At 39.7% G+C, this 15,846-nt stretch overlaps 1 protein-coding gene across 3 annotated transcripts in view; it reads right to left on the bottom strand.

Annotated features, from left to right (window-relative positions):
• The window catches only part of LOC121904260 (dmX-like protein 1), a 63,285-nt gene that overhangs the window by 36,867 nt on the left and 10,572 nt on the right, over positions 1-15,846 (bottom strand). For all 3 annotated transcript variants that reach the window (XM_042421912.1, XM_042421914.1, XM_042421913.1), the window contains exons 4-19: positions 14,732-14,809; positions 14,097-14,175; positions 13,768-13,912; positions 13,334-13,400; positions 12,545-12,729; positions 10,526-10,730; positions 7,555-7,735; positions 6,822-6,998; positions 6,378-6,619; positions 4,695-5,412; positions 4,066-4,187; positions 3,473-3,562; positions 2,912-3,014; positions 2,664-2,783; positions 2,083-2,301; positions 226-1,496 (exon numbers count right to left, since the gene is read on the bottom strand). In XM_042421912.1, the coding sequence (XP_042277846.1) occupies positions 226-1,496; positions 2,083-2,301; positions 2,664-2,783; positions 2,912-3,014; positions 3,473-3,562; positions 4,066-4,187; positions 4,695-5,412; positions 6,378-6,619; positions 6,822-6,998; positions 7,555-7,735; positions 10,526-10,730; positions 12,545-12,729; positions 13,334-13,400; positions 13,768-13,912; positions 14,097-14,175; positions 14,732-14,809 (4,002 nt within the window). The remainder of the gene's footprint in view (positions 1-225; positions 1,497-2,082; positions 2,302-2,663; positions 2,784-2,911; positions 3,015-3,472; positions 3,563-4,065; positions 4,188-4,694; positions 5,413-6,377; positions 6,620-6,821; positions 6,999-7,554; positions 7,736-10,525; positions 10,731-12,544; positions 12,730-13,333; positions 13,401-13,767; positions 13,913-14,096; positions 14,176-14,731; positions 14,810-15,846) is intronic.

Below are 15,846 nucleotides of genomic sequence, written 5' to 3'. Positions count from 1 at the left end.
CAAAGTTTTGTGAGGCACCCAGAACAACTCGTCAACTTACTCTCAAATTCATTTTTTTCAAATTAATGTTTCTGTCTCACTACAACTTCTACAAAGTTCAAACCTAAAAAGTGAAATTATGTTAACTGACAAAGGTCAGGCTGACCAGGCTGTCCTGGAAATAAGAAATAACCAAAAAAAAAGGAAAATATATGTAATTATAGACATCATTCAGTAATTTCTTACCTTCCCCAAATCCATGAGCTCCAGTAACTGTACTGGGTGGTACTGGGGCAGGGTGGGATAGAGTTGGTGAGCTGCTTCGAATAGTCCAGAATCCTCCATCTCTACCGGCAGGTCATAAGCTGTTCTTTTCCCGCTGAGTTTCTGAGCCAAGCTCATCATTGATCTTGTAAGGGCCTTTTTGGGAGGTGCCAGTAAGGACATGGGAGCCCCTGGACTAAGGCCCTCCTCCTGGCTCTGTCTGACAGCGGAGACGATGGAGGAGACGCTGCTGCTGATGTCTGTATCTTGGACAATGGCAACATTGGGTTTGGGTGGTGCTGGGGGCTGCCACTGGGAGTAGACATGCATCTCACAGTCCATGCCTACTACTAAGATACCATCTCGTACCCAGGAGAGGGAGACTGGGATGGGTAAAGAGCCTTCGACAGAGGAGACCAGATCAACTGATCGAAGCAGAACAAGACGAGACAAGCTTTGGTCTCTACTGACATCAGATGACAGGCCGAGTTCTGGAGGTTTTCCAGAGAGACGGCCGTACATATAAATCTTTGTCCCAATACCAACAGTCAGAACATGTGATCCATCCTCTTGGGAGACCCAGTCCAAGTGAACCAGACTCTTACTAGTAGAACCAAGACAGTGCTCGTTAGGTATAGAGAAGTCCATGTTACTGCTTGGAATATTGGTATCCCCAGTTGTGCTATTGCTAATGCCGTAACTAGCTGTGGGATCTGTGCTGTCCAGGACTAACGTCTGCTCAAGAATCCACTGCGAACCACCAGTGGACTCACACTGGAAGATGCTAATGTGGACCAGTGGTTCTCTAGTATTTGCTGGGTAAGGGCTTGGAGGGACACTTGCGCTACGCTGTATAGTAAGGGTTGGGGTCAGGTGGGTGTTGGTGTTGTTGTTGTGCACATAAGGGGAGGAAGCCAGGGTGGGGGGAGAAGTCAGCAGTCCGTGAGAGTTTAGATGAGGTGTCAGGTTAGGAGATGTGTTTGGTGTCTGCCTGTAGGCAACTGCAATCCGTCCAGTGTGACAGCAGCTGACCTCTATCGGGCGACCTTGCACATTTACTGCGCTGCAATTGGGAATCCCCTCTTCCACAAGAAGAGGCCACTCTTCCCATTGATACATCAACTTGTCCATACCCGAGTGCTCTGTTTCTGTGACATTACATCTCCAGAAGCGCACCTTTCCATCAGAACAGGAAGTAGCGAGGAGGTAAGGTACGCGGCCAGTTGGCAGAGAACACGACGCGCTGAGGTGACCTAGAAGGAGAGTTAACAACTCACTTTTAGGTAAGGAAAATATGCAATGACATTGGTTTCATGGCTTAACGGTGACTACACTAAAAAGATTTGCACATCTACAACATGATTCTTTTTGTTCCAGGTGTTTTTATGAGATTCCTGAACTTAAACAGAGCTGGAAATTGTTATTCACTTTCCAATCTTGTGTAGTCACGATAAGACTGAAATCTTTTTACAAACATCCCTTTCGTTGTTAGCTTCTGTTTTTCATTCCTATCATTCCACAAGTACCTTTTCTTTGGTCGATAGGACCCGTCTATACATTCCTGACAAGGTTATTTGAATCAATGTTTGCAATCATTTGTTCACTCAAAGATGATTTTGTACAAAATGAGGTGCCCATCGCAACCTACAATTTGCACCCTATTATTTGCTGGTGTCAGTAAATGCCTCGACAAGTGCATTTTATTGTTATCACACCTTTCATACAAAAATGCTCTGCGCCAGCCTGTGTGTGTGTCTCCTGCATCTCACAGCAGGGGTGAGTTCCTTGACTTATGTCATTTGTACAGTATGTATGTGTCCATTCCTTGCTGTTCCTCACCTGCTGAGGGTGTAACACTGATGGCCTCCACACCTGCTGGCAGAGCAATCTCCTGGCTGTAAAGCCTGTGTGTTGTGAGGCTGAGGCGACAGGCGCTCTGCAGATTGGAAGTGCAGGGTTTACTCTTCTGAGTTACTGAGGAACTGAACGTCTCAAAGTTAAATTGAGAGCTGTTCATCGAAGAAGCTGTGCTGGCATCCTTCTCTGGTGTAGTGTCCTCTGTGTATACATAAACAGGAAGGGATTATGAAGATTATGAGACAAAAGATTGATGTCATACACAATTTATGTCTACAACCATTCCAAAATCATTAGACAGGATAAAATAACACGCATTTCTGAACTTTAGAACAGATTTAATGCTCGCTATTAGATGTTACGGGTTCGTTGGGAGGATTTTAGTACTTGTGATGCATGCAGATATTCTCAGGTATAAAACTAAAAAGTGTCCTTTAGGCTGACATTCAATTATTTGACTGGGGACTGAACGAATAAAAGTGCTCATCCTGAAGCAATTCATTGCAGCGGTGAAATTTTCCCTTCATCCCATGAACTTTAATTCTTTTGTTAAAAATACTCACCCATGGTGACAGGTCGAGCAGCAAGATGGAGATGCCACATGTGGAGGAGCGAGCGCCCTGTCGGGGTTAATTCGACCACCACGAGGAAAAAACGTGCTGAGAAGGTTGGCTCGCTAGAGGCTGCGAGGAAATACACACAGGGAATATTAATTCACTGCGCCACAATCAGTCTTTCAGGGAGGTGCAAGTGTTTGATATAAAAACCATATCTGTGTTAAAGAATAAGAAAAAGTAAATTTAGTCTGTACCAGTATGAGCAGAATCAGGAGTTTCCTGTGCGCTCTCTGTTCTCTCATTGCCGAGGATCAGATCCTCCTCAAAAACATGCAGGAGCTGCGTCTCCTTTCCCTGCTGTAGAGGACAACAGCAGCCATTATCATACTACATCAGATACAGACACTGAATAACAGGCTTCATCCACTGTGTAGCAAATAGACACAAGCTGTGTTAATGTTACATATACACACATACACATGCACACACACACGCGCACACACATAACTGCCTGAGGGGATGAGAGAAGCTTTGCTCTGCACCCGTTTTTGTTTTTTCATGGGTGACCTTTCGCTGCGACTCAAAAGTCTTCTGCAGAATGTTTCATGCTACAAACGGTCCACAATTCAACTGTGGCTTTTAAATATATTAAAGTTTATATATGTTTCATTTCAGGGGAGAAGGCTCTGTTAATATATTTTTCATCCAAGACCTTTACAGTGTCTTTGTACTGTTAGATATGCAAGCTCCTCAGGGACGAAGATATTTTCTTACTTAAATACTGTACATTCCTCTTCATCTTTATGTATACTTACAAAGTCAGTAATGGCATCCAGCTCTATAATACACCCTGGTTTTGCTGTGGATTGCTGACTGATGATGTTGAACACCTCACCGACATATTTCTAAAGAGAAACAAATAACAATTTCACATTATCTGAGCATATTTAAACAATAGTATTGTACAGTTAAAACATACAGTTGCTATGCCAAATACATTTTTAAAAATCATGAATTGTCATATGAAGGTTTATGATGATGACACAATGGCACTGAAATGACAATTGCTTTAAAAAAAACAATAAGCTATCATATCCAATGAAGAAGATTCTTTACTAGGGAAAAATAACAATTAATAGATCATGAAAATTAAATATCAACCATTGCCTCTTGTGGTACTCGACTGCTGTGCTAAGTTAGAAGAATCAGTGACATCATCATATTTCTCACGTTATCTTATCCTCCTATGACATTTTTCTTCAAAGGCTGACACTAATGAAGTAGCAAGACTGCACATTCCCAACATCTTATTACTTCACTGCCTCTGTAAAGGTCCAAGGGAAACACGGATGTGTTTGTTATTGGTGTGCTTAAAACACAAATCATATAATGCTGGTTGTTAACTTACTGATATCTCAGGATTGGAGAGCTCACTTAGGAGTTTCTTGGCTTCGATAACAGCCTGATATAGCCTAAGGGAGTAGCCGTCACTTGCAACGAAGCAGGCGCTGGGAGAGTTACAGTACACACCTAATAAGAGAGGAAAGAGGAAGAAAATGTTTTAACAGCATCTGCCATTATGATACTTTTGTTTTTACAAATAAATATAAGAAGACAAAGTCACAGTATATAGTTAAGTACGATACATTAAACAAGCAAATCCTCCTCTTATTAAACTATGTACTCTCCTCCAACAATTTCATTATTGGGATCTTGTTTGAAAATGTAAAGCCTTCGTGGATTTTATGGAGTTGAAAAAAAGAGTTGCTTTCAGATGAGTTGTTTGTTTATCTACAAATGAGGGCAAAAAGGAAAAAAAAACTTTTCTAAAATTTACATTTATGGGATTTTCATGTCCCAAAGCTAGTCTCATTTGGCCATAGTTAGTTAAACAAGAAACAACAACTTTTACTTCATATTGCTGAACCTCAATAACAATAATGAAAAAGAAAGCTGTGCTCATTTAAGTGGTCAATTGTAAAAGCAACAAAGAATGTAGTCCTCAGCAATTCCCAAGCTATAAAACTATGTCCTTACCTAAACAGCTGCTGGGGATGAGTGTTGGCAGCCAGGCTACATTTGCAAATGCTGATGCATGAAGAGAATTGATTCGAGCCAACTCAGACACTCCGCCTGACAAAGATAGCGGACCCACAGGGTCCACTCTCCACAAAATCAGCTCACTGTAGATAGCATTGGGATCCTGGGAAATCATACCCAGGGACACTCGGCTGGGCCGTGACCCACGGGGCAGAGAAGTTGAATGAGAGAAACCAGAGGAGCAGGCCTCTGGAGGCGCCAGGATGTTGTCTGCCTCCGGTGTCCTCAAGGCGTTGTGATGTGAGGTGGTGAGGAGGAGAGGGAGTAAGGAATGACAGGCCAGATCATTGAGGTGGAAACGGTGACCACAGTACCGAGACTTGTGTGAGACGCTGAGCACTGTGGAGAAAGCAGAGTCCTCTGCAAAGCTGACCGCCCACTGGTTAAGAGAGCCATCGGCATGTTTGGAGATCATAAGCACATTGGGGGTGAAAATGCTTAGTCGAAGACTACTGCTGGGTGCAGCTTTCCCTTGACCTCCATAGCTAATAAGAGCGGATTTGGTTTGAGGCAGTGTGCTCCCAGGCGGTCGCTGTCTGCCATGTTGGATAGCCAGATCTACATTCTTGTTGCAGGCATACATAACCACGCTGTGACTCAAGGAGATTGCATCACCTGTAGGAAACGCTACAGGAATACGGGACACAAACGACACCTGTGAGAGAAAGAGAACAGTTAAAAACGTTAACTTACAGTTAGTAATAAAAGGGGCTCAGCCAACAGAGTCATTCTGCTTCATCTTGAAATAAGCAACATTATGAAATAGATGAAATTCTTCATAGTAATGAACGTCTATTTGTCAAAGCTGACCAAATGTTGTACCCATGTGTAAGTGCTAATGAAGCAGATGACTCTGAAAATGACAAAGTCATTTTCCAAATGAATTAACTAATAACAAAGGGGCACGAATTCTTCTATTCTCCATTCAGGAAATTAATGACAACTGACTTTTTGAAATTAATGGCGTGACTAAGACAGTTATTGACACTTGAGGGAAACAACCTTCTTCATTTGTCTCTTCCCATATGTAAAGAAGAATAATATTCAACAATTCTCATGCACACATTCAGTTTTCTGTCTGCTAATAAAAGCAGCAAGGTTTAATCAACCTGAACTGAACTGTTGAGACAGACATATCATAAGGTTCTCATTATTTTACCACTAATAAAATGCATCAAGGGACTTCTGAATTTGATACTAAGTCACTCATAATTAGAATATAATTGTCTGAACGGTTGGATGAGAAGCCATTAGAAAAGGAAGTGGACCATCACAGCTGTCAAAATTATTCACAATCTTATTGAGATGATGAATTAATCCTATTCCCTGAGAAGCACTTCTCCAAATAGTGAATACAAACAAGTCACTTGAAAGAGTGACCAAATGAAAGGAGATGTTAGTTGATTAGTTTATAATGTTCCCATTCAACTATAAACAAAAAATAATTATTATTTGCTTTGTTATTGTTTTTCATCCTAACACTGGTACGCTTCTGTATTTCCTTATCAGTCTTTGTACACATGTAGAAGGTGAGCGATTAAATTTGTTGATTAAATCAACATAAATTACATTTTGTAATTTTTTAAAAACAAATTTAAACAACATCAACAGTGAATTTACCTGAGCTTGTCTGAACATGCCTGGCTGGTATTCATCCAACCAGTCCACATGCCAGACTAACAGGGAGCCGTCCATGGGATGGATGCTGAATAACATGTCTGCCCCTTTATTCCACTCCTCTAACAACACGTCCACCTGGTGCTCCACTGCTGCGAGAGGAAGCTCTGCAGCCTCAGGTCCTTGGGGGTCATTTGGCCTGCTACTATGATCGTCTTCATCAAAGTTATCCTCATTTTCAGGCTCTGGAAGAGAATACAAACCAAAGTACTTACAAATAAATTCTGAAAAGGAGTATGCAGAATGCAATATGTAAAAGTGTGACATTTATATTGGAAAGTTATTTTGACATGACTCTATTTTGACAGTGTTGTATCATATGTGATGTGTTCATATGCGCACACCTTCAAGTAGTGTTTATGCTTGATCCAAATATATTTTCTGTACCTTCATGGGAGCATTCGCTCTGTTGCTCCAGGCTGCCTCGGAGCTGCTGCAGGAAGACTTCCATAGCTAAAGTGAAATGAAGCTCTTTGTTGTTGAGCCAGTGGACAGTAAAAGGGCCTCCAGGTTCCTCATCATCCACAGCACTCAGAGAGGAGATGGAGGGAAGCAGAGGAATGTCTGCAACAAAAAATTTAGGTAAACAATATAATAAAACAATTAGGAAAAGGCGAAGAATAACAGAAATGGGGTATGCTAAAGCATACTTCAAGCATACAAATACAATCCTACAGCACTTCTCTGCCTGAAGGCTGAACAAATCTACAGGATTATGCCCTGATTCAGGTCAAATTAATCTGTCCCACAAAAACACAAATTACTCCTAGCAGTTCTCATTGAGCACAAATGTTCACTGGGATGTTAAAGAAACAACCTCAGGCAATTTACAAAATTTACAGCATATTTTACCATAAGAAATACAGAGGTGTAGCCCTCTGACCTGCAGCTGATTTTAATCAGGCAAAGCTAACTCTAACCATGAGGTCTCTATGGTTTAAGAATAACTACTGCCATACTGTGGGTGTTCTGCATTCTTTCCTTCTCTTTAAGAAGTGCTTTTGACCATCTTGAGGCTTCAAATTCTTCACTAAATTTGGAGAATTTCTTTGGTGTTCCACAAAATGCTGGTAAAAAGGATCAACAAGATGTTACAGACAGAAATGTGTTTCAGTCTAACCTGTGGCAGGGTTGATGCTGGCAGCGATGTGGAAGTGGCAGAGAGCGTTGGCATGGGGCATGTTGCTGCTGCTCTTCTTGTGGTTGTAGTGTCGGCTCTGATGGTGGGGCAGGCAGCCAGTCAAAGAGGGCAGCGGCACATCCCGATAAAAGGGGGAGTGCCATGATTCTTGAAAATTCAACTGTAGGGAAAAGATTAATTAAACAAGTTAGCTAATTAAACAATTTTAACATGCTGTTCTTACATGCCGCATAGCCTAATACCAAAAAAAAGATGACTTCTGTGGATAGAAATGTTTATTTTATGAATGTAGACTGCCTTGATTTTTATTAAAGTGTTTTTTTTTCTTACAGCTTACAAACATATGAAGAAATTCCAGAGAGACTGAGTTCCTGCATGATTCTCCACAGAGATTTATATCTTCTTAGATAACTTGAAAAGTGTTTATAGGGTGGAGCAGGGAGGTGGTAGCTACAGCTCTGCATTAGCCCTTTCAGACTGACAAAGTGACACAGGTTAAATCCACTTTGGGGAGTGAATCAACTTGTGTAAATCAACTGGGCTTCATGGCTCTCCTCCCAGCCTGAGTTTAGCTACTCAAGCTTTAGTGAACAGGTGTTTCTCTTAAGAATAGGAATTACATTTAATGTTATTTACTTTTAAACATCATTATAGTGCCCTAATTGTCTAAAAAAGAGAAAGTAAGAGATAGACAGAGCATGGAAGAGTAAGTAAGCAAGAGAATTGTGATGAGAACTGAAACTAAACTATATTTGTTACTTGGTTAATGTGATTCTGGGTAATTCTGTTGTTTCACAGTAACTTATAAGGAACTACAGGTCTAGATTTTAGTCTATGAATGGTCAAAAGAAGAGATTTATCTGTAACAGTAGTGTCAAGAATAGCTGTCCAGAAGACAGAAATTCTTCAGCATTATGGCGATTAATTAACATAATAATGTGCTTGAATATCACAGACTACTCTTGTATGGAATGGGTGAAATAAAAAGGGCTGTATGACTGCAGTTGCTCTAAGTATTATTGAGATATGTGTCACACATTTGTCATATGCAAAGAGGTCATGTGTCAAACATTAACAAGAAATTAGTGTAAACTCACCATCTGATACAGTAGACAGCAGATACACACACACTTTATTGGTTTTACATCCAAGTAGTAAAATTAGATTATGGTGGAAAATCCCCTATCGCCACCTCCTTCAGAGATTCTCAGACGGCACTCTTATCAAGAAACTTTGGGCTTAATAAACTTCACTGATTTAGCGAGACATCTTGCATTGTTTATCCCACCCTGAGGCATCAAACCAAAATGGACTTTAAAATAGGGCTTTCTCCATATTGTCCATCCATTCAGTTTTAGAAGAAGTGAGTTACCTCAGGCTAGAGATGCCATGGTGACAGAATTTCCCCACCAATTAATAAACGCGTGACAACACTGATGTTATTGAGATATTCGTTGATGACGCTCAATATCCGTAGAGCTCTTACTTTGATATTTAACATTAGATATTTAGTTTAGATCTTCCCCTTACTTAAGAGTTAGCGCACGGGAGGGTTTCTGCTAAAAACAAGCACCGTGACCCAGGGAGACATGAGAGCAGCTGCTCACTAACAGCTACGTGTGTTTACAGCAGAGAGCAGGAGGGAAGACAGACGTCTCACTCCGCTGCTCTGTGCTGCGACTGCTGCTGCTATAAACAGTCATGGAGCAGACACTTTCAGTTTATAATTGTAGCGTCCATCATCCGACTAAGTATCGATAACACGCTTATTATTTTACAAATTAAGAGTTTTTTATTTGAGAACGCTGATACATGAAAATGAATTAAATGGGATTTATTTCTTAAAAAAAAAAGCAAAACGACCATATGGGTGGTGGCCAAGTAATGTAATCGGCGTATGCTCAAACAGCGTGTAACACCGGTGACACTGACTACCGCGGCAAGCCTACCTCAGACTAAGATCGCCTGGATCATCCGGCAGTCTGTGATTTTTAATGAAACATTCCACACGTGTACTCTTTACAGGCTTTACTCAAGGCACAGTGGAGGAATTTGCCCTGAGTTCTGTAAGTCCCAGCGAGACTCATAACCATTTGAATGTCCATATTTAAATGGATGCAAGTATTGTGTTTGAGGCCTACTGTAGCTAAGCTGTCAGCAACAACCTAGGTCATTTAGAGCTGAAGACCATTATATGTATGAGTTAGCAGCAGCACAGAAAGGAGGCAGAAAGGAGGCCAGTATTCCTCACTGATGCTTTTAAGCCCTACAAAGCTTCAAAAACCATCTTCCAGCCTGATAGCCAATTAATTTTCCCTTTTAACTCCACTAAGCCTGTTTTTTCTATCTACTTTCTCCGTCTCCAAGTTTGCTCTTGTTTCCTTATCTCTACAGTACCGTAATGTGCTACACTAGCAATGGTGAAAGTATAGTAGCCTGGCTTCTACTTCGGGGCCTAACTGGACAAAGAAGATATCACAGCATTTGTGCCAATCATTTCCCTTACAAAAAAATATGGAGATTCTTTATGCATTTTGTAACCAAAATAGAGGATATTCTCACTGTGATACAGCTATACAAATAATGCTCTTGATTCTGACACAAACATGTTGCGCTGGCCCAAGCAAGCGCATTTAAATTTTTTGAGTGTTGTAAGAGGTCATCAAAATGTCTCAATCTGTGTGCCACACTTGTTGTCAAATTATGACAACAATATCGAAGGAGAAAGGAATGAAAGCTTGTCATTTGTACACCTACTAAACCATGTAGGTGTGTGTATCTGTGAAGGGGTACTAACATACTTATAGTTCCTATAGTTTGTATTTTTTGAAGTTTCATTTTGTGACATGATTTGGGTTCTTACTGGTCTTCTCGGGTAAATATATCTACATATTATTATAGTTAGTTAGATACATTTACTTAAAGCAGGCACCACATTAGATTTGCTTACTTCTTGTGTTGTTCTCCCTTGAGTCTTCCCATTGCAGGTGTTTTTCCTAGAGGGGCCAGCACTTCTCAGTTTATCACTGTGTTGGCCACTGGTGTGGTTGTTATGGTGACCAGACAGGAGGCTGTCACCTGGCAACAGAGTCTCTGCCCAGAGGCGACACACGCTGTCCTTACAGCAGGTGAGCAGAACATTACACACTGAACCTCTGTCAGGAGAGATGAAGAAAAATGGAGGGGTGAAAAAGGAAGGAAACAGACAAAGGGTTAAAGCTGAAGTCCACTGTAGGGCGCCACACTTGTCAGTAACGATGTTAATCATCTAACGCCTATGGTACTATTCAACAGCAGGTCAAAGGAGAAACACCAGTGAAGAGATAAGTTGAACGGAAGGGCAAAAAGTAAAGGTTTACAAGTAAGGTAATAACACTGATGATAAAAAAATGATTGAATCTAATCTTGTACATACTACTTAAAGCGGATGGGAACCCTAAGGGCCTTCTAGGCCTTCAGAGAGGGCCAAACATATCAGCATTTTAAATGTAATGTCTTTTATTTAATAATTATTCTCTTCTAATTCTAATTTTAGCTTCGTTTTTTAACAAGTTTGCTTCAGACATAAAAGGGTTACTATCCTTAAACTATGCAATTTCTGTTGTTGTTGTCTCCAGGCAGAGAAAAGGTTAGCTGGCTCACTCACTGGTTAGGACTTCAGAACCAGGCCAGATGGCCATAGTCCCCATAGCTGTGTGTGTTTGTTTAGAAAGTGATGGATGAATTAACCAATCACATTTTGATTTGTAGTGGATGGAACCAAAAATCATACCCCTAGGCCTTCCCAAAGCCCAGAGCTATCTTGCTTGTAGCTTAGCTCACTACGCATGCTGTAGTTATATTCGCTATGTCTTAATTCAAGGCTCCCTTGTCATGTTGTTTGTTTGGTAATGCTTCTGCTACATCTTAAACTTTATTATGGGTTCATTAGGACCATTTTGTGTACACATCTAGAAATTGTTTTCAGTTAAATAGTGTAACGCTAACTCTGCTAGCTTTGCCATTTTTCCTATGGGATTTCCCATTGTATTAATATATTGTTAGCATTAGGTTAAGCAAGGATTAGTGTCCTGTCAGCCTAGTCCACCTGAAAACCTATTTGCAAATAGTAGTGCATTTACTGAAGTTCAAAGCAGCAGACCAAGTAAGTTTGGAGACAAATGTATTTTTTACTTTCACAGCACACATGACTGTTTGTAGTTTTGTTTGTTTGTTTGAGAGAGAGCTGCAAGCGGCAAACAGCTGTTTCTAGATGCCTCCCTTGCTAATTTTGACAGAGAATCGTTCATAAATTTGAAAAATATTTAGTGCTCTGCTAGTGCTATGTTCTTATGCGAGTGCTCTGATTAATAAATGTATTCTTTGATTTTGAAACAGTAGCTGTTGTTATTTAGCCTTTCTGAGGCTATTGCATGGTTAAATCAAATTTAAAAAAAGGCCCTCCTAGCAATTTTTAACAGCCACTCAGTGACTTCATCCTGGCACTGGGCCTGAGAGAGACAAAGGCTATTTTGATATCCACTGATAAGAATAATATATATTCTGGGTGCCCAGTTTTATATTTTCAGCTATTATCTTATCTTTGTATGGTGTTCATTTTGGAACCTTAAATGATCTCTGTGCTTTTTGTGACATGTTTACATTGTGTGTAGAGAAGACGCCTGAGGTTAAAATGATTGTTATGCCTATTCTTGTTTACTTTGCCTCAAGGCTAGTTAAAGTGTTGCTTATCCCTCACTCACAAAATCTTTTGTCCTGTTGCTGCTTTTTTGGTGTGGGTGTTTTGGGGACAGGACCTGTTCTTGGTAAACAGGTCCTGTCTAACCAGCAAAACAGGTCTTAAAAAAATAGGATACTGATTATTGTTTTAGCAATTATTCTGTAATCCTTCTTAAGGCTATGGTCTAGATGCTAGAGGGTAAACAATACTTCTTAACCTGTGTTATTCTTGTTGTTGCCTTGTTCATACCGTGGCATGAACTTGCTGGTCTTCCTCCAAGAGAAGCCGGTAACAGAGCGGGGATGGGCCAGGTAGACAAAGGAAAAGGCCAGCTCTCCCTGGACACTGACATTGCATTCTGGAGGTGTGTAAAGTCTGGAAACACTAGACTTCCACTTACTGGTGCTGTACCAAACCTTTACTAGGCAATCATCCTGAAGAGGAGAGACAAACAGGGATATATATAATTAATGCCAAGCAGTAGAAGTGTTCACCCAGGTTAAAGCCTTTGGGCTGTGATGCATGCAGATACAACAGCTCAGTTACATCAGAGTTTACAGAATTTGGCCTTGTCAACATGAATGGATAATGCAAACATTTTGGCCAAATCAGATTTCATTAGAGTATGATGCACTAAAGGCTGACTTGTGCAGACTTGTGTGGGGCTGCAACTAACAATTATTTTCAATATAAATTAAGCGGATGATTATTTTCTCAATTAATCAATTTGCCTATAAAATGTCTGAAATTAGTGAAAAATGCCTGTTATAATTTTGTTAGAGCCCAAGGCGATGTCTTCAAAAGTCTTGTTTTGTACAATCAACAGTCCAAAACCCAAAGACATTCAGTGTACTTTCGTGTATAACACGGAAAAGCTTAAAATTTGCACATTTGAGTTGAAACTTCAAATGATTTTTCGATCATCAAAATTGTTCCTGAATGACTCTCTGTGAATTGACTAATAGATTAATCAACTAATTGTTGTAGCTCTAGACTTGTTTACATCAAAACATACACAAACCTCGAAAGCTAACCTACCTGTCCAGCAGTAGCAAAGAATTCCCCATCAGGAGAGAACTTCATTAAACTGACCGGAGAGGCCGTCCTACGGACAAACACAAAAAGTTACAGTATTCTCAAACCTCAGTAATATTTAATAAACAAAAGATACAGTAAATAACAGCAACTCCTTAAGACACATTTCAATACTGAAAATAAAATTAGAACAAAAAATTTAAAAGTAAGATGTACGTATCAAAAAGTAAAAGTGGTTTTACAAAAGCATTGTCTACATAATTGAAAATACTGTTGTAAATACAGTATATAAGATAAACAGGAGTTATCCCCTTTGAACAAATACAGAATTGTGGTTGAAATTTCCTGCCTGACAAAACGGAAAACAATACAATCACTGTCTTAAAGTCCAAGAGGAGCCAGCACCATGTGCATATTTTGTCCTTCTCAGTTCTTACTTGCTCTGCCAGATGCATCTCCATGAGGAATGAGAGTCTCTTGTGGTCAATTCTGTCTGCTTTTCTCCCTCTTCAGTTTCATCTTTCACTCCGTTAACATTAGACCACAACTGGAGGCTACTAGAGCCTGTTAAGAGAGTGCTACCTGGATATACAAAAAACACATTCACTCTTTCAGGAGAGATACCACACATCTTGCATCATACTAATGATTTTCTACTGGACCTACAGTAGCACTCTTTGAAAAAATAATTTATAGTTAATGCTTTGAGGACATAAATATAATTGTTGATTTCTTGTGTTATGTTGTATACAGATATCCAAAGTACCTGTGGGGTGCCAGGCCAGGTTCCGTACCATGGACTGCAAAACAAACTGACCAGTCTTCTGCCATTGGCAGTTCAACTTCTGTGCACAAAAAAGACGACAATATTAAAAACAAAAAGGCAATAATGTTACAAAATAAGACACAATTTGAGAAAAAACATTTACTTTTGTCCCTGATATTAAGAGTTACAAATGCATAACAAAAACCAACAGTGAAGATGCTTTCATGTGAGCCACATGTGATCAGTAATACGAGGGAACTTCTGCAATAAAAGAGGTTCTGGGTTGTGTTCAGGATGAATAAAATCTTTCCATTCCTTGAGACTATTCTTTTGACCTCTCTATCCAAACACAGCTGTTCAACACTGAAAGAGCAAACCTAAGATTTCTGACTTGACTACAATACATGAATAAACAATGAATATATCAATGACTGAATGTACACTTGCATTACAAATATTCTTCCCTGTTGACTTTAAAAGTAGTCCTTTATTCTGTTTGGTTTAAAGTAACAATATTCTGCTTTACTTCAGATATCAAGAGACTTTAGCCAGGAAAAGAAAGGTCCCGTTTTTTAGGGTTGATCTGAATGCATGCATGACCAGAGTGTGACTGAAAGAAAATTCAAGCTACTCACGGTCAACGATGTGTCTTTTTGATCTGGGTGCTGAACTGGCTCAAAAACACACACAATGCTTCCATAGGAAGCTGCAATCTGTCAGCAAGGGAAAGAAAAGGCAACATCTCAGACATTTGGTTCTAAAACAGGATGAAAAGGTATCACTGAAAACATATTTTACACAACCATATACTATCTCACATACTGCATTCCAATTTCATTTCTAAACATAAAAAAAATACTAAATTATCGTTGTAGATCATTTATAAAGTAAACACATTTGAGACAACATTTCATTGCAAAATAAACAACTGCATGTTGATGGAATAGAAACCACCTGTGTGTTGACAGAGCCTACTAATAGGCATATTTCTTGCAGAAAAGATCCCTGTTTTTCACCATTTAGGCATTGAATAATGAGTGTACATCCTTATTCAAGAGTTCTTATTCAGGAAATGGGAGCTAACAAAAACAATCTATAGCTTACTATATAAACATGACATATCTCAACAGTAAATAAGAGTAGTCCCTGGACAACAATCCAAAAATACCTTGAGCCTATAACAACCCAGTGTTGAGTCAACATTTCCTCGTCTACCGCATGCACACCTCCCATTTCTGCATTTGTCAAGGCTACAAGCTCAAGAGCTTTCCATGGGAGCTACTGTCACAATGTTAAACAGACTGAATGGGAGAAATTTCTATGGCAGTGAACACAAATAACAAGCTTAATAAGGTCCAGGACTTAAATAATACAAGCTGTGTCTCTAATGGGGTAAATAATGTCGACTGTCAGAGAATGAATACCATGAAGAAGTGAGTCACACACATACACGTGTACATGTATAAATGGACACAAGCACACACATACAAGCCGTCACATGCATAATCACACAGTATCCTTCTAGACAGAAAATGGCTTGTGGCATTATGATACATCAGGGAAATGTATATTCTTTTTATAGAACATTATAGTTAAAACGCAGTAAAAGCACAAAACACTGCAGCACAAAAAGTAACACTTTTTTATACAGTAAAAGAACAAACAAAAGACTATAGATCCTATCCAAGAAGTAATGTAATTAAGTAAATATACACCTAATCAGGGTGAAGCAAACAGCTGTTTTTTTCTT

This window comes from Thunnus maccoyii, chromosome 9 (genome assembly GCF_910596095.1).
Source record: "Thunnus maccoyii chromosome 9, fThuMac1.1, whole genome shotgun sequence".
NCBI lineage: Eukaryota > Metazoa > Chordata > Actinopteri > Scombriformes > Scombridae > Thunnus > Thunnus maccoyii.
Note: the sequence above shows the minus strand (reverse complement) of the source record. Positions and strands in the feature narration are given on the sequence as shown.